Source organism: Macaca nemestrina, chromosome 20 (assembly GCF_043159975.1).
Source record: "Macaca nemestrina isolate mMacNem1 chromosome 20, mMacNem.hap1, whole genome shotgun sequence".
Classification (NCBI taxonomy): domain Eukaryota; kingdom Metazoa; phylum Chordata; class Mammalia; order Primates; family Cercopithecidae; genus Macaca; species Macaca nemestrina.
The window spans coordinates 63,617,563-63,634,281 of NC_092144.1; the positions used below are offsets into that span (position 1 = coordinate 63,617,563).

General features: G+C 48.1%; 1 protein-coding gene across 7 annotated transcripts in view; it reads left to right on the plus strand.

Annotated features, from left to right (window-relative positions):
- The window catches only part of LOC105497028 (zinc finger protein 331), a 59,180-nt gene extending 55,488 nt beyond the window's left edge, over positions 1–3,692 (plus strand). For all 7 annotated transcript variants that reach the window (XM_071087739.1, XM_071087738.1, XM_071087741.1 and 4 more), the window contains one exon: positions 210–3,692. In XM_071087739.1, coding sequence (XP_070943840.1) covers positions 210–1,465 — 1,256 coding nt within the window. In that variant the 3' untranslated portion in view covers positions 1,466–3,692. The remainder of the gene's footprint in view (positions 1–209) is intronic.
- Positions 3,693–16,719: the final 13,027 nt, after the last annotated feature.

A 16,719-nucleotide genomic window follows, 5' to 3' on the forward strand; every position in this document is an offset into this window, starting at 1 on the left:
CCTGTTTGACTTTAAAACAGATGTCTCCAAGGAATTCTCATTAAGTATTGTGCCAGAAATAGAATCTACATTTTAACAAGAGCCCTGGGTGATTCACATTTATTCTACTGGATAATTTTTATTACTATTAGACAAGTTTTTGGTTTGTGGTTAGGTTTGTTTGTACTTGTGTCCCTCTAAAGGAAACAAACTATGTTCTTTTTTCCCAGATTTGGAGTCAGCATATGAGAATAAGAGTTTACCTACAGGAAAAAACATTCATGAAATAAGGGCTTCCAAAAGGAATTCAGATAGAAGAAGTAAATCCCTTGGCCGTAACTGGATATGCGAAGGTACGCTTGAAAGACCGCAGCGCTCGAGAGGGAGGTATGTCAATCAAATGATCATCAATTATGTAAAAAGGCCTGCTACTAGAGAAGGTACCCCTCCTCGACCACATCAGAGACATCATAAGGAGAATTCCTTTGAATGTAAGGAGTGTGGGAAGGCCTTTAGTCGTGGCTATCAACTTAGTCAACATCAGAAAATCCATACTGGCGAGAAACCTTATGAATGTAAAGAATGTAAGAAGGCCTTCCGTTGGGGCAATCAGCTTACTCAACATCAAAAAATTCATACTGGGGAGAAGCCGTACGAGTGTAAAGACTGTGGGAAGGCTTTTCGATGGGGTTCAAGCCTCGTTATTCATAAGAGAATTCATACTGGTGAAAAACCCTATGAATGTAAAGACTGTGGAAAGGCCTTTCGGCGTGGTGATGAGCTCACTCAGCACCAGAGATTCCACACTGGGGAGAAAGACTACGAATGCAAAGACTGTGGGAAGACCTTCAGCCGTGTGTATAAACTTATTCAGCACAAGAGAATTCATAGTGGGGAGAAGCCTTACGAGTGTAAAGACTGTGGGAAGGCCTTTATTTGTGGTTCAAGCCTCATTCAGCATAAAAGAATTCACACAGGTGAGAAACCCTACGAATGTCAAGAGTGCGGGAAGGCCTTCACTCGAGTCAATTACCTCACTCAGCATCAGAAGATCCACACCGGTGAGAAGCCTCACGAGTGTAAGGAATGCGGGAAGGCCTTTCGCTGGGGTTCGAGCCTCGTGAAGCACGAGAGGATACACACGGGCGAGAAGCCGTACAAATGCACAGAGTGTGGGAAGGCCTTCAACTGCGGCTACCACCTCACTCAGCACGAGAGAATCCACACGGGCGAGACCCCATACAAATGTAAGGAGTGTGGGAAGGCTTTCATTTATGGGTCCAGCCTTGTGAAACACGAGAGAATTCATACCGGGGTGAAACCCTACGGGTGTACAGAATGTGGGAAGAGCTTTAGTCACGGCCATCAGCTTACACAACATCAGAAAACGCACAGTGGGCCGAAATCCTACGAATGTAAGGAATGCGGGAAGGCATGTACCCACCCAAACCATCTCCGAGAACATCAGAGGATCCACAACAGTTGAAGAGCCTCTTGAACACCGTAGCCCGCTCGTATCTGTGGTTTCGCTTTCCACAGTTGGTTATCTGCAGTCCACTGCAGTTCAAAAATATTAAATGGAAAATTCCAGAAATAACGAATGCGTAAGTCTCAAATGGTGTGCCCTTCCGAGTAGCGTGATGAAATCTCTCTGTCCGGCTCTAACCCGCCAGGGCTGTGAATCGTCCCTTGGTCCAGCACAATCACGCTGTCTACGCTACCCACCCTGCTCGTCACTTAGTAGCCGTCTTGGTGATCAGACTGACTGTCATAGCATCACAGTGCTTGTGCTCAAGCAGTCCCTGCTTTGCTTAACAGCGGCCCCAGAGCAAGAGTAGTGATGCCAGTGATTCGGATATGCCAAAGAGAAGCCACAAAGTGCTTCCTTTTAAGTGAAATGTTGAAAGTTCTCAATAAGGAAAAAGAAAAAAAATCATATACTGAGGTTGCTAAGATCTACATGACAATAAGATATTTTGGGAGAGAGAGATACCTACGTTCATGTAATTTTATGACAGCATATTGTTACAATTGTTCTATTTTGTTAGTTACTGTTGGTAATCTCTTACTGTGCCTAATTTATAAATCAAACTTTAGATACGTATGTACAGGAAAAAATGTAGTATATAGTATCGTATATATGTACAAGAAAAAAACAGAGTACTATCTGTGGTTTCAGGTATCCACTGGGGGTCTTGGAACGTAGTCCCCTCAGGTGAGAGGGGACTGTTGTACAAAGAATGTAGGAAGGCCTCTAGACTACATCCATTCCTTCCTCAACACGAGGAAAAATCATGGTACAGTTTAACATAAGAAAGCCTTCACTGATCACTGTTTTTTTATTTTATTTTTTTTTTTTTTGGAGACAGAGTCTCCCTCTTGCCCCGGCTGGAGTGCACCACCACGCCTGGCTAATTTTTGTATTTTCAGTAGAGACAGGTTTCACCATGTTGTCCAGGCTGGTCTTGAACTCCTGACCTCAGGTGATCCACCTGCCTTGCCCTCCCAAAGTACTAGGATTACAGGCGTGAGCCACTGCATCCAGCCCACTGATCACTCTTCTGCTTACAGAATATCAGAAGTCATTCTAGAGGCAAATTTGAATTGTGGAAAAATCACTTTTTCTTAATGATTGTGTTTTTGGTGTAGATGTTTTTATTGTGTAGGTTAGTTTAATGAATACATAAAGACTACCAATACCATTCTGTCTTTATTCCGTGGCATCTGTGGAATAACCCTGCTAATGTAACATGTGAAAAAGCCTTTAGTCATGGCACCCACTCTCTCAGTTGTCCCCACCATCCCCCGCCCTCCTCCCTGTGAGACACTGGGCCAAAGGCTCACTACCCCTGTGCGTTGTCCGGCACACAGACACTATTGTGCATTATTTGTACATAAGGATAGTCACATCTACCTGAGACTGCTATTGTGGAAATTAAATGTTTGGTACATGTAAAGTCTTTGAAAGTGTAACTGGAATATTGTATAAGTTCAATAAATATTAACTGTTGTTTTTATGATCATTACTACCATTTGTGTTGCCATTCGTGAATTTTTACAAGAAAACTCCCTGTGGGTGCAATGAGTCTGGAAAAGACCATTGAGCCTTCTAGAAGAAAACATTAAGAGATTATTGTCACAACCGTGGGTTATGCAATGATTTCTTAGTACACAAAACACAGCAAACATAAAAAGTTGTTACACTTCATCAAAAGTACAAAGTTCTGTTCGTCAAATGATGCTGTTAAGATAGGGGAAAGACAAGAAACAGGACTGGAAGAAGATATTTGCTCTACAGTACACCTGACAAAGGAACTCTCATAGAAAATATAAAGAATCCCTCAAGTTGGAAAAAAAAAAAATCAAATTAAAGGGGAGAAAACTTAAGCACGTCTCAACAGAAAATCACCAAATGGCCAACAAGTAAGTGAAAGTGTATTCAATGTCATTGCTCATCAAGGAACTGTAGAGTAAAACTACAATGTGCCGTCACTGTAGACAGTCACCAGGATGATCAGATTAAAATCACAGTAACAAGGTCGGTTTCTGATGTCTCGCCACAAAGAAGGAGGATAAGGGAGTGAGGTGATGGATGTTAATTAGCTTGATTTAATCATTCCACATTGTATACATGTATCGGAACGTCACCTTGTACTCCATCAATATAATGCAATTATTATTTGTCAACTATTAATAAAGAAAATCAAAGATGAGCAGGTCTCTTGGTTGGATATTGAAACACGACCTATTCAAGAAGGAACCCCGCCAGCAGACTGCACCTCTGCCAAATCCTGGCAGTGCCCCACAGCAGGGACAGGGCGGGAGGGAGGTGAGCGGACTGGTCCTGGGGAAGGGGTAAGGGCCCGGAGTAGAGTTGTTACAGGAAAGGGGTGCCAGTCCAGGCCCCAGGAGACAGTTCTTGGATCTCACACAAGAAAGAATTCAGCGGCCGGGCGCAGTGGCTCACGCCTGTAATCCCAGCACTTTGGGAGGCCAAGGCAGGCAGATCACAAGGTCAGGAGATCGAGACCATCCTGGCTAACACGGTGAAACCCCATCTCTACTAAAAATACAAAAAAATTAGCCGGGCGTGGTGGCGGGCGCCTGTAGTCCCAGCTACTCCAGAGGCTGAGGCAGGAGAATGGCGTGAACCCAGGAAGCGGAGCTTGCAGCGAGCCGAGATCGTGCCACTGCACTCCAGCCTGTGGGACAGAGCCAGACTCCGTCTCAAAAAAAAAAAAAAAAAAAAAATTCAGGACAAGTCCTCAGTGTAAGGCAAAAGCAAATTTATTAAGAAAGTAAAGTGGTAGGGCCAGGTGCGGTGGCTCACGCCTGTAATCCCAGCACTTTGGGAGGCCGAGGCGGGTAGATCACCTGAAGTCACCAGCCTGGCCAACATGGCCAAACCCCATCTCTACTATAAATACAAAATTAGCCAGGTGTGTTGCCTCACACCTGTAGTCCCAGCTACTCGGGAGGCTGAGGCAGGAGAATCACTTGAACCCGGAAGGCAGAGGTTGCAGTGAGCTGAGATCACGCCACTGCACTCCAGCCTGGGTGACAGAGGGAGACTCCATCTCAAAAACAGAAAAGAAAAAGTGGTGAAAGAACAGCTGCTCCATAGACAGTGTAGGACACTCCTGAAATTGGGAGGAACATATCCACCCTAGGTCCAATGCGCACATATATGGGGAGATGTGCTCTGCTACGAGGGTTTGTGATAAAGGATTCCTTTTTTTTTTTTCATTATTTTGCAAGAATTGATATTATCTTTAAAGCAAAACTAGGAATGCCTTTGTTCTCCAGAGATCAGGATATCTGAACACGCCCACATCTGGGTCTGTTCAGTAACCATTATTAATTTGTCCCTTAACTGTAAACATCCAGAGGCTCAGAATGCAGCCCAGCAAGTCTCAGCCTTATTTTCCCAACCCACACTCAAAATGGAGTCACTTTGGTTCAAACACCTCTGACAGAGTCCTGGGGGAGGTGAGGACACAGACTCAGGGGAGAGACCTGAACTATCTTAAGATGGTCCTAGGTTGAGGGTAGGATTATCTTAGGGAAAGGACCAGAGCCCATAGTAGGAATCGGAGAATATAGGCTGGGGAGGACTCTAGACCCCATAGGAGTGAGTTTGAGGGGGCAGAGGAGTGGCTAATGGGCATGGGAGGGCCTGGTGCGTGGGAAGGGACGGTTAGAGCTCGGGGATGAATTCTGGGAGAGAGGGATAGAGTCCTGGAGAGAGGCCTTAGGACTAGGAGAGCAGTGGAGTCCTCCTGAGTGCAGCTGTGGAGATGGAGGGCAGACGCTACCTCCTGCGGGAGAACCTTAGGCACGGGGGTGGTGGTGTGGTTAGAGCTCAGGGGTGTCCTATAAAGGTTGGCAAAGGATGCAGAATATAGGGTTAAAGTCCTGCTTGTTTGATTTACCTCAGGGGTAGGGTTACATTTCAATCAAAGCTGCTTAGTTCTCGGATTCCAAATACTCAGCATTAGGTTAAGGATTCAGATGCTCCAGGGGTGGTGGGGAAGTGAGGGAGCTTGTTCAGGGGAAGTGGTTCCAGACCCAGGTTTCAGAGCTGGGTATCTTTCTGGTCTAGGCTTCAGTACCCTTAGGAATCAACCTCATACGCAGCATCATCCTGCTTAGTGCCCCTTTCCCCTGTGGACCCTACGCCAACATGAGCAGAAGGGGCCCAGGGTCCCCTCCTCGCCACCAAGAGCAACACGCGTGGTGGGGTCACTGCCCTTCCCGGCATTCCCGTGTAAACAGAGGAGGAGCTGGGTGGGGTAGGAAGAGAAGAGCAAGGGACGGAGTGTGAAGAGGAGAAGCAGGTGGAAGATAGTGACAGGAAGCTGGAGGGATGTGGGGGTGGGGGTGGGGAGAATACTGAGAAACAAGGAGACTGTGCAGAAAGGCAGCACTGGCCTGGCCATAGGGGACGCAGCCAAGGCACAGGAAGACAGCCTGGGAGGACACGGTTAGTTCACAGAAGGAAACGTGGGAAGAATGTGTGTCAGGCAGGACTCTTGGTTCAAGGAGCAAAATCCAAAGTCTACATAAAAAGCCCAGAGGTGGGCCGACGCGGTGCCTCACGCCTGTAATCCCAGCACTTTGGGAGGCCGAGGGGAGTGGATCACTTGAGGTCCGGAGTTTGAGACCAGCCTGACCAACATAGTGAAAATCTGTCTCTACTAAAAATGCAAAAATCAGCCTGGCACGATGGTGCACGCCTGCAACCTCAGCTACTCAGGAAGCTGAGGCAGGACAATTGCTTGAACTGGGGAGGCGGAAGTTGCAGTGAGCTGAGATCAAGCCAGTGCACTTTTCTGAGACAAAGCAAGACTCTGTCTCCAAAAAAAAAGCCCAGAGGTGGCCAGGCGCAGTGGCCCATGCCTGTAATGCCAGCACTTTGGGAGGCCTATGCAGGCAGATCGACTGAGGTCAGTAGTTAAAGACCAGCCTGGTCAACTTAGTGAAACCTAAGTTGTCTCTACTAAAATACAAAAAGTAGCCGGGTGTAGTGGCCCATGCCTGTAATCCCAGCTACTCAGCAGGCTGAAGCAGGAGAATCACTTGAAATCAGGAGGCAGAGGTTACGGTGAGCTGAGAGTGAACCACTTCACTCCAGCCTGGGTGACAGAGCAAGACTCTCTCTCGAAAAAACAAACAAACAAACGAAAAACTACAAAAAGCAGTAAGAGCCATGGGGCAAGGGGTGACCATGAAGTCAAAGAGCTTTACTAAAGTAAGTCCTTATTAAGCCAGGTGTGGTGGCTCACACCTGTAATCCCAGCACTTTGGGAGGCCGAGGCGGGTGGATCACCTGAGATCAGGAGTTCAAGATCAGCCAGACCAACATGGGGAAACCCCATCTCTATTAAAAATACAAAATTCGCTGGGTGTGGTGGCAGATGCCTGTAATCCCAGCTATTCAGGAGGCTGAGGCAGGAGAATCGCTTGAACCCAGGAGGTGGAAGTTTCAATGAGCCGAGATCGTGCCACTGCAGTCCAGCCTGTGCAAGAGTGAGTGTCTCCAAAACAATTTTTTAAATTAAAAAAAAAATTACATATATATTATATATATAATATCTAAAAAACAAAATACAAAAGTAGCCTGATGTGGTGGCACCCACCTGCAGACCCAGCTACTCAGGAGGCTGAGGTGGGAGGATCACCTGAGCCCATGAGCCCAGGAGGTCGAGGCTGCAGTGAGCTGTGATTGCGCCACTGCACTCCAGCCTGGGCAACAGAAGGAGACCCTGTCTCTAAATAAATAAATAAAAGCTAGAAGGGTTTTGAATGTTCGCAATACAAATAATAAATGTTTGAGGTAATGGATATGCTAATTACTCTGATTTGATCATTACACATTGTGTACAGAAATCAAATTATCACTCTGTATCCCATAAACACATGTCATTATTATGTGTAAAATAAAAAATAAAGAATTTATGAGAAAGTATTTACTGCAGAGCAGACATCATTTTCTAGAGAGGCAGTAATTACATAGTTACGGAAGCCAAAGGGCAATGGGGAAGGTTCGGAGCTCTTTTAGGCACATGTGGCTGAGTGAAACTCATCACCCAAAGCCGCCCCATCTGAACACATGCACACAGCAAGACCAACAGAATAACTGCACGCATTCCACTTGCTCTTTGGACAAATGTATGGGGTGACCTCACCTGAGTTTGCACTAAACCTGGAGTCATTTATTTCACAAGTTTTCACAGCACCAAGGGTCAGCAAACTGTCTGTTAAGGGCCGGTTAGTAAATCTCACTAGACACGTATTTTGCAGGGCGCATGTGTTCTCTGTCACGTATTCCTCTTTATTTTTACAAGCTTTAAAAAATGCGAAAACTGGCGGGGCATGGTGACTCACGCTTGTAATCCCAGCATTTCCGGAGACCAAGGCGGGAACTCAAGAGACTAGCCTGGATGGCATTGAGAGACCTCGTCTCTACAAAAAATGGAAAACTTAGAAGGGGGTGATGGCGCTCACCCGTAGTCTCAGCTACTCAAGAGGCTGAGGTGGGAGGATCCCCTGAGCCTGAGAGGTCAAGGCTGTGGTGAGCTGTGATTGCAGAACTGCACTCTAGCCTGGGAGTCAGAGTAAGACCATGTCTAAGAAAAAAAAAAAGAAAAGAAAAAAAATAAAAATGTGAAAACCGCTCTTATCCCCTACAATGTACAAAAAGATCCTGGAACAGTGGTACACACCTGTAATCCCAGCACTTCAGAAGGCAAGGCAGGAGAATCACTAGAAGACAGGAGTTTGAGACCAGCCTGGGCAACAGAGCAAGACTCTGGGCCGGGTGCAGTGGCTCATGCCTTTAATCCCAGCACTTTGGGAGGCCTGGGCAGGCAGATCATCTGAGGTCAGGAGTTTGAGACCAGCCTGACCAACATCACGAAACCCTATTAAAAATTAAAAATATAAAAACTATTAAAAATATAAAAACTAGCCGGTTGTGGTGGCGGGTGCCTGTAATCCCAGGTACTCAGGAGGCTGGGGAAGGAGAATTGCTTGAACCAAAGAGGTGGAGGTTGCAGTGAGCCGAGATTGCACCACTGCACTCCAGCCTGGGAGACAGAGTGAGACTCCCAGCTACCAGGGAGGCTGAAGCAGGAGAATCGCTCGAACCTGAGAAGCACAGGTTGCAGTGAACTGAAATAGGAAAGAAAAACAAAAAAGATGGGGGCTTGTTATGTTTCCCAGGCTGCTCTTGGACTCCTGGGCTCAAGCCATTCTCCCACATTGGCCTCCTGACCTCAGGTGATCCGCCCACCTTGGCCTCCCAGAGTGTTGGGATTACAGGCTTGAGCCACTGCGCCCAGCCCACTCCAGGATTTTTATAGTTTGATATCTCACATTTAAATCTTTAGTCTTGAGTCAATTTTTCAATATGGTGAAAGGCAGGAGTCCAGTTTCATTCTTTTTTGTTTGTTTGTTTTTTAGAAAATCCTAGGCCGGGCACAGTGGCTCACACCTGTAATCCCAGCACTTTGGGAGGCTGAGCTGGGTGGATCACTTGAGGTCAGGAGTTTGAGACCAGGCTGGTCAACATGGTAAAACCCCATCTCTACTAAAAACACAAAAATTAGTCGGTTGTGGTGATGGGCACCTGTAATGCCAGCTACTCAGGAGGCTGAGGCAGGAGAATTGCTTGAACCCAGGAGGCGGAGGCTGCAGTGAGCTGACATTGCGCCACTGCCCTCCAACCTCGGTGACAGAGCGAGACCCTGTCTCAAAAAAAAAAAAAAAAAAAAAAAAAGAAAAGAAAATCCCATTAATTGTTCTACCAAAAAGACATGTGTACTCATATGTTGATTGCAGCACTAAGAGTGCTGTCAGTCTCACTCTGTCATCCAGGCTGAAGTACAGTAGCGTGATCTTGGCTCACTGCAGCCTCTGCCCACCAGACTCAAGCAATCCTCCCACCTCAGCCTCCCGAGTAGCTGAGACTGCAAACACGCACCACCATTCCCAGTTAATTTTTCTTTAATTTTTGCAGAGACGGGATCTGGCCATGTTGCCCAGGTTGGTTTTGAACTCTTGGACTCAAGCTATCTCATCTTGCCCTCCGAAAGTGCTGGGATTACAGACATGAGCCGCACTACACCCTGCCCAGTGTCAGCCTTCTGCATGTGGCTAGCCAGTTATTCCAGCACCATTTATTGAATAGGAAGTCCTTTCCCCTTTGCTTGTTTTTGTCAGCTTTGTCCATCATCAGAAGGTTGTAGGTGTGTGACTTTATTTCTGGGTTCTCCATTCTGTTCCATTACTATATGTGCCTTTTTTTTTTTTTTTTTTTTTTGACAGAGTCTCACCCTGTCACCCAGGCTGGAGTACAGTGGCACAATATCAGCTCACTGCAACCTCTGCCCCCAGGTTCAAGCAATTCTCCTGCCTCAACCTGCCGGATAGCTGGGATTACAGGCACGCACGATCACGCCCAGGTAATTTTTGTACATTTAGTAGAGATGGGGTTTCACCATGTTGGCCAGGCTGGTCTCAAACTCCTGATCTCAAATGATCTGCCTGCCTCTGCCTCCCAAAGTGCTGCGATTACAGGCGTGAGTCACTGCGCCTAGCCTATGTGTCTATTTTTGTACCAGTAACATGGTGTTTTGGTTACTGTATACTTTTTTTGTTTTACATTTACTGGCTTATTAAAAGGACATTACAAATGACACAGATGAAAAGATGCATAGCAGGAGGTATGGGAGAAGGGGTGAAGAGTTTCTGCGCCCTCCCTTGGCACACTACTCTCCAGGAGCCTACAAGTCCTCAGCTATCAGGAAGCTCCTAGTTACTGTATCCTTGTACAGTTTGAAGCTGGAACGTCATGCCTCCAGCTTTGTTCTTTTGCCTTAAGATCGCTTTGGCTATTGGGCTCATTTTAGGCTCTATATGACTTTTACAATGTTTTTTTTTTTTTGAAACAGAGTCTCACTCTGTCACCCAGGCTGGAGTGCAGTGGCGTAATGTCAGTTTACTGCGACCTCTGCCTCCCGGGTTCAGGCAGTTCTCCTGCCTTAGGCTCCTGAGTAGCTGAGATTACAAGCACGTACCACCACACCTGGCTAATTTTTGTATTTTTAGTGGAGACGGGGTTTCGCCATATTGGCTACGCTGGTCTCAAACTCCTGGCCTAAGGTGATCTGCCCACCTTGGCCTCCCAAAGTGCTGGTATTACAGGCATGAGCCACCTTGCCCGGCCTACAGTCGTTTTTTATAATTCTGTGAAAAATAATATTGGTAGTTTGATGATTCTAGATTGCTTTGGGTAAATGGCCATTTTAAAATTATTTTAATTATTAAAATTGGGGGTACATAGTAGGTGTACGTATTTATGGGTTACATGAAATATTCTGAAACAGGTACACAATGTACAATAATCACATCAGTGTAATGGGATATTCATCACCTCAAGCATTTATCCTAAAATGGCTTTTGTTTTTCAGATGGAGTCTCTCTCTGTCGCCCGGGCTGGAGTGCAGGGGCACAATCTTGGCTCACCGCAACCTCCGCCTCCCAGGTTCAAGCAATTCTCAGGTCTCAGCCTCCAAGTAACTGGGATTACAGGCGCCCGCCACCACGCCTGGCTAATTTTTGTATTTTTAGTAGAGACAATATTTCACCATGTTGGTCAGGCTTGTCTCTAACTCCTGACCTCATGATCCCCCGGCCTCGGCCTCCCAAAGTGCTGGGATTACAGGCGTGAGCCACCTCGCCTGGCAATGTGGTCTTTTTAATAATATTGATTCTGCTAACCCATGAGCAAGGAAAGTTTTTTCATTTGTTTGTGTCAACGATTTCTTTCAGCAGTGTTTGGTTTGTTTTTTGAGACAGAGTCTCACTATGTCACCCAGGCTGGAGTGCAGTGGTACAACCTCAGTTCACTGCAACCCCCACCTCACGGGTTCAAGCGATTCTTCTGCCTCAGCTTCCTGAGTAGCTGGGACTACAGGTGCACAGCACCACGCCCAGCTAATTTTTGTATTTTTAGTAGAGACGGGATTTCACCATATTGGCCAGGCTGGTCTCGAACTCCTGACCTCAAGTGATCCACCTGCCTCAGCCTCCCAAAGTCCTGGGGTTACAGGCATGAGCCACTGCACCTGGCCCATTTCAGCAGTGTTTTGTAGTTCTCCTTGTTGAGACCTTCCAGTTCCTTGGTTAGATATGTTCCTAGGGGGGTGTGTGTGTGTGTGTCTATTGTAAATGCGATTGCGTTCTTGATTTCACTCTCAGCTTGAACATTATTGGTGTATAGAAATGCTACTGATTTTCGTACACTGATTTCATATCCTGAAATTTTACTGAAGTTGTTGATCAGTTCTAGGAGCCATTTGGCAGAGTAGAGTTTTCTTGGTATAGAATTATATCATCCGTGAAGAGAGATGACTTGACTTCTTCATTCCATTCCCTTTGGGGATGCCTTTTCTTTCTTTCTCTTGCCTGATTGCTCCGACTAGGGCTTCCAGTACTATGGTGAACAAAAGTGGTGGGAGTGGCGGCTTTGTCTTTTTCCTGTTCTTAAGGAAAATGCTTCCAGCTTTTGCCCATTCAGTACAATGTTGGCTGTATGTTCGCCATAGACAGCTCTTATTATTTTGAGGTATGTTCCTTCAATGCCAAGTTTGTTGAGGGTTTTTATCATAAAGGGATGTTGGATTTTTTTTTTTTTTTTTTTTTTTAAGATGTAGTCTTGCTCTGTTGCCCAGACTGTGGCACAATCTCAGCTCATTGCAACTTTCACCTCCCAGATTCAAGCAATTCTCCTGCCTCAGCCTCCCAAGTAGCTGGGATTACAGGCACACGCCACCATGCCCGGCTTATTTTTGTATTTTTAGTAGAGACAGGGTTTCACCATGTTGGCCAGGCTGGTCTCAAACTCCTGACCTCAGGTGATCCACTCGCCTCGGCCTCCCAAAGTGCTGGGATTACGGGAGTGAGCCACCGCACCCAGCCAGGTGCCAGAATTCTTAACACTGGTTCCTTTTCATCTGGAAACGCTGGCACTTCTGATTTTTGTAATTATTTTCATGCAGATAGAACTTTTTCTTTTTGTTTCCCTATATTATTATTGTCCCCCTCCCCTTTCCCCTACTCCCTAGGGAGTGTGATTGTAGAGAACATTGGGTAGGGTTTTTGGCCTTGTTTCTATAGCCCTATGCACTTTTTTTGGCAGGTTCTATTTATTTATTTAGAGATGGAGTCTTGCTCCCGCCACACAGGCTGGAGTGCAATGGTGCCATCTCAGCTCACTGCAACCTCCACATCCCGGGTTCAATCGTTTCTCCTGCCTCAGCCTCCTGAATGACTGGGATTATAGACGCATGCCACCACACATGGCTAATTTTTGTATTTTTAGTAGAGGCAGGGTTTCACCATGTTGGCCAGGCTGGTCTGAAACTCCTGATCTCAGGCAATCCACCCGCCTTGGCCTCCCAAAAGTGCTGGGATTACAGGCGTGAGCCACCGTGCCCAGCCTTTGGCAGGTTTATATTGGGCTGTGCAGTTCAACCTACAGGCCAGGAGATGGCACTTCAGGTTGAATGTTGCCTGCGACAGAAGCAGGTGGGCTTGTACCTGATCTTGGTTTTCTGGGAAGTACTGTCTGTTGTTTCAGGTGCTGGGCTGGAGCATGGAGTGCCTGGTGCCATGAGCTTCCTGTTCCCTGGGGTGGGGGACACAGCTGGGCAGAGCTGGAGCCCATAGCTTGCAGAGGAATACCCCAATGATGAGGGCAGGCACCAGGCCTATGAGGGTGGCTAAGAGGAACTCCAGGTGAAATGTGCTGAGGCCTATGTGTAGGGCTGAGGGGTGGGGGGTGAGGACATTGCACCAGCTTCTCATCTAGACTGGCAGGAACATGAATCGTGTCCCGTCACACCCCTATCATGGGGTTCATGGCTCCTAGTTCAGATGCACACTGTACTCCTTTCTTTCTTCTTTTTTTTTTTTTTTTTGTGAGACAGTCTTGTTCTGTCGCCCAGGCTGGAGTGCGGTGGCATGATCTCAGCTCACTGCAACCTCCGCCTTCTGGGTTCAAGCGATTCTCGTGCCTCGGCCTCCCAAGTAGCTGGGATTACAGGTGCCAGCCACCACGCCTGGCTAACTTTTGTATTTTTAGTAGAGACAGGGTTTCAGCCAAGCTGGACTCCTGACCTCAGGTGATCCACTTGCCTCAGCCTCCCAAAGTCTTGCGATTACAGGCATGAGCCACTGAGCCCAGTCACTGTACTTTTTTTTTTTTTTTTTTTTTGACATGGAGTCTTGCTCTGTCACCCAGACTTGAGTGCAGTGGCACAATATCAGCTCACTGCAACCTCTGCCTCTGGGGTTCAAGCAATTCTCCTGCCTCAGCCTCCCGAGCAGCTGGGATTACAGGTATGTACCACCACACCTGGCTAATTTTTGTATTTTTAGTAGAGATGGGGTTTCACCATATTGGCCAGGCTGGTCTCGAACTTCTGACCTCAAGTGATCCACCCGCCTTGGCCTCCCAAAGTGCTGGGATTACAGGCATGGGCCACATCACCCAGCCAGCACACTACACTCTTTCCCAGGACCACAGTGTGGTGGAGAGCCTCGGGAAATGCCTGTTTCACGGCTCTCTGTGGAGTGGTTTTGGAGCTGCACATGGTCACTCAGCCTGGTCCAGGGAGATTGAGGGCACACCTGGCCTCTCATGCACTGGCACTGCAGCTTCATGTAAAAGGGGCACCACCTCTGGAGCTGTGCAGGTGTGTGTTGTGGTGGTGGCCAGCTGGCTGGGCCTGACCTCAGGCCCTGAGGGAAGTGGTCAGGCACCAGCAGTGTTGGAATGGGGTGGGCAGTTCCCCAGTTCCCTGAGCTCCATGGCCCACTGGAATGCATGTATGAGTCCCAGTGGGGCTGGAATGGAGGTGGGGCTGGCGCAGCATTCAGGTGCTGACTCTGATGGAGAGGGGCGGGCTGGTCCCCGGCTCACTGGCCAACTCTCCAGCGGGTGCAGGCAGGGCACTCTGGCAATAGGAGCCTGGGGGATGATCCCAGGCCTGTTGGATAGGGTTGGCAGATGGGCACTCTCTGGGTCACAGCTGAAATGCCTGGGGGGTGTGGGGGTGAGCACTGGAAGCCAGTAGGTAGTGAGCCCCTCTGGGCAGGGAGCCTGCGGTAGACAGTCAAGAGCCACAGGAAAGTTGGGGCCCCAGCCTGAGGGCAGCAGGGGCAGGACCCCAGTGGCAGCCACCACGGAGGGCCTGTCAGTTACCTCTGGGAGTTCCCTGCCAGCGGAATGTGGAGAGGCCACCGACCAGGGTGCTGAGGCTGGGACGGGGCAGCTGTGCTGGGGGCCCAAGCCGGTCAGCCTGGCCTGGCAAGGAGCAGCGGAGGCAGGGCCTACAGCCCATCCATCCTGTCCTCAGCATGATCCTAGCATAACTTCACCACGGGTTCTTTCCACCCTCTGCATAAAGACAGACCAGGGCATGGCAGGAGAGAAAGAGTTTGAGAGACACGAGGCCGGTCATGACACGTGGGAGATGGAGTTCATACTCAAACCATCCAAGGCTCACAGGTTAGGTTTTCAAAGGCAGTTTTGAGGAAGTAAAATCAAAGGCAACTTGGAAGGGGTGGGGGTCCGCAGGTTACAGATGCTTGCTACTGATTAGTTGGGGCAGAGGTGAAATCCTAGGCCTCCTGGGGGCCGATTCGCTCCTAAGTGGGGACACAGGAGCGGGGCTGTTGGTCCAGGTGCAGCCAAGGGTGTCAGACATGCAAAAAAAAAAAAAAAAAACCTGGAAAGGTATCTGAAAAGACCAAGTGGGGAAGCTGTTTATCTTCCAACCTCTGGAATGTCAGCGCCTTAGCAGGATTCCGGTTCTTCCCCCTGCCTCAGCCTGATGGGCTCCTATTAGCTTTACAAAAGCAGTCGAGTTCAGAGTAAAGCCTATGGTCATTTAAACTGTAGCCTAAATGTCTTCAAAAATTAGCTTGGCCCAACAGCCCAGGATTAATGGAGGGTGAGTTAGCTTAGCTTACTGTTCGCATTTTCCCACTGACAGACAGAACTTTCGCACAGGCGGCTTCACTAGCAGGGGGACAAAGGGCCTGGCCTTCCTTGTTGCTGGGGCTGTGGCAGCTGACACCAGGGTGCTCACGGGGCGTCCAGGGGTCCAAGGCCTGTGGGGTTCCACACGGGCTTGAAGGCTGCTCTGCAGACACTCCAGGCTGCCTCCAGCTTGCTCTGGAAGCTCAGGGGGTCCGAGGGGCTCTTCTCTGCCCAGGATTGCAAAAGACTGTGTCAGAAGTGTGGGTCCCTGGCCGGGCGCGGTGGCTCACGCCTGTAATCCCAGCACTTTAGTAGGCCACGGCGGGTGGATCACCTGAGGTCAGGAGTTCAAGACCAACATGGAGAAACTCCCTCTACTAAAAATACAAAAAAAAAAAATTAGCCGGGCATGGTGGCGAGCGCCTGTAATCTCCGCTACCTGGGAGACTGAGGCAGGAGAATCGCTTGAACCCGGGTAGCAGAGGCTGCTGTGAGCCGAGATCACACCAAAGGGAAAAAAAAAAAAGAAATGTGGGAACCCCAGGGGCTCTCACTCTCACCCTTTCTCTGCATCAGGGAGCTTCCCCCCGCTCCGCTCCAATCCCAGGAGGGCAGCTGCCCAACCTCGCCTGTTCTCCAAGTCCCACCACAGCCCTGGTGAATCCCAGTGTGGGGTCCTGGTCTATGCCCTTGAAGACCGGGCAGTTACCCTGTTTCCTCTCCATGAGAGCAGCATACACTAGCTGTGTCCATCAGCCATCATGAACTGCAACCCACAGTCACATCTGTTAATAGTAAAATATTTTCATACTTTATTTATTTGTATATTTTATATTGATCATGTTAATATTTTATTTTTATATTGATTATATATTAATGCTTTCTGTTGATTAATGTTAACATTTTGGGTATTAGAATTTAGGTATTTTGGGTTAGAATTTCAAGTTATTTTTGCTTTTTTTTTTTCGAGACTCTGTCTCACTCTGTCACCCAGGCTGGAGTGCAGTGGCGTGATCTCGGCTCACTGCAAGCTCCGCCTCCCGGGTTCATGCCATTCTCCTGCCTCAGCCTCTGGAGTAGCTGGGGCTACAGGCGCCTGCCACCACACCTGGCTAATTTTGTTTTTGTATTTTAGTTTCACCGCACCCGGCCTATCTTTGCTTTTTTAATGTGGCTACTAGAAATATTGA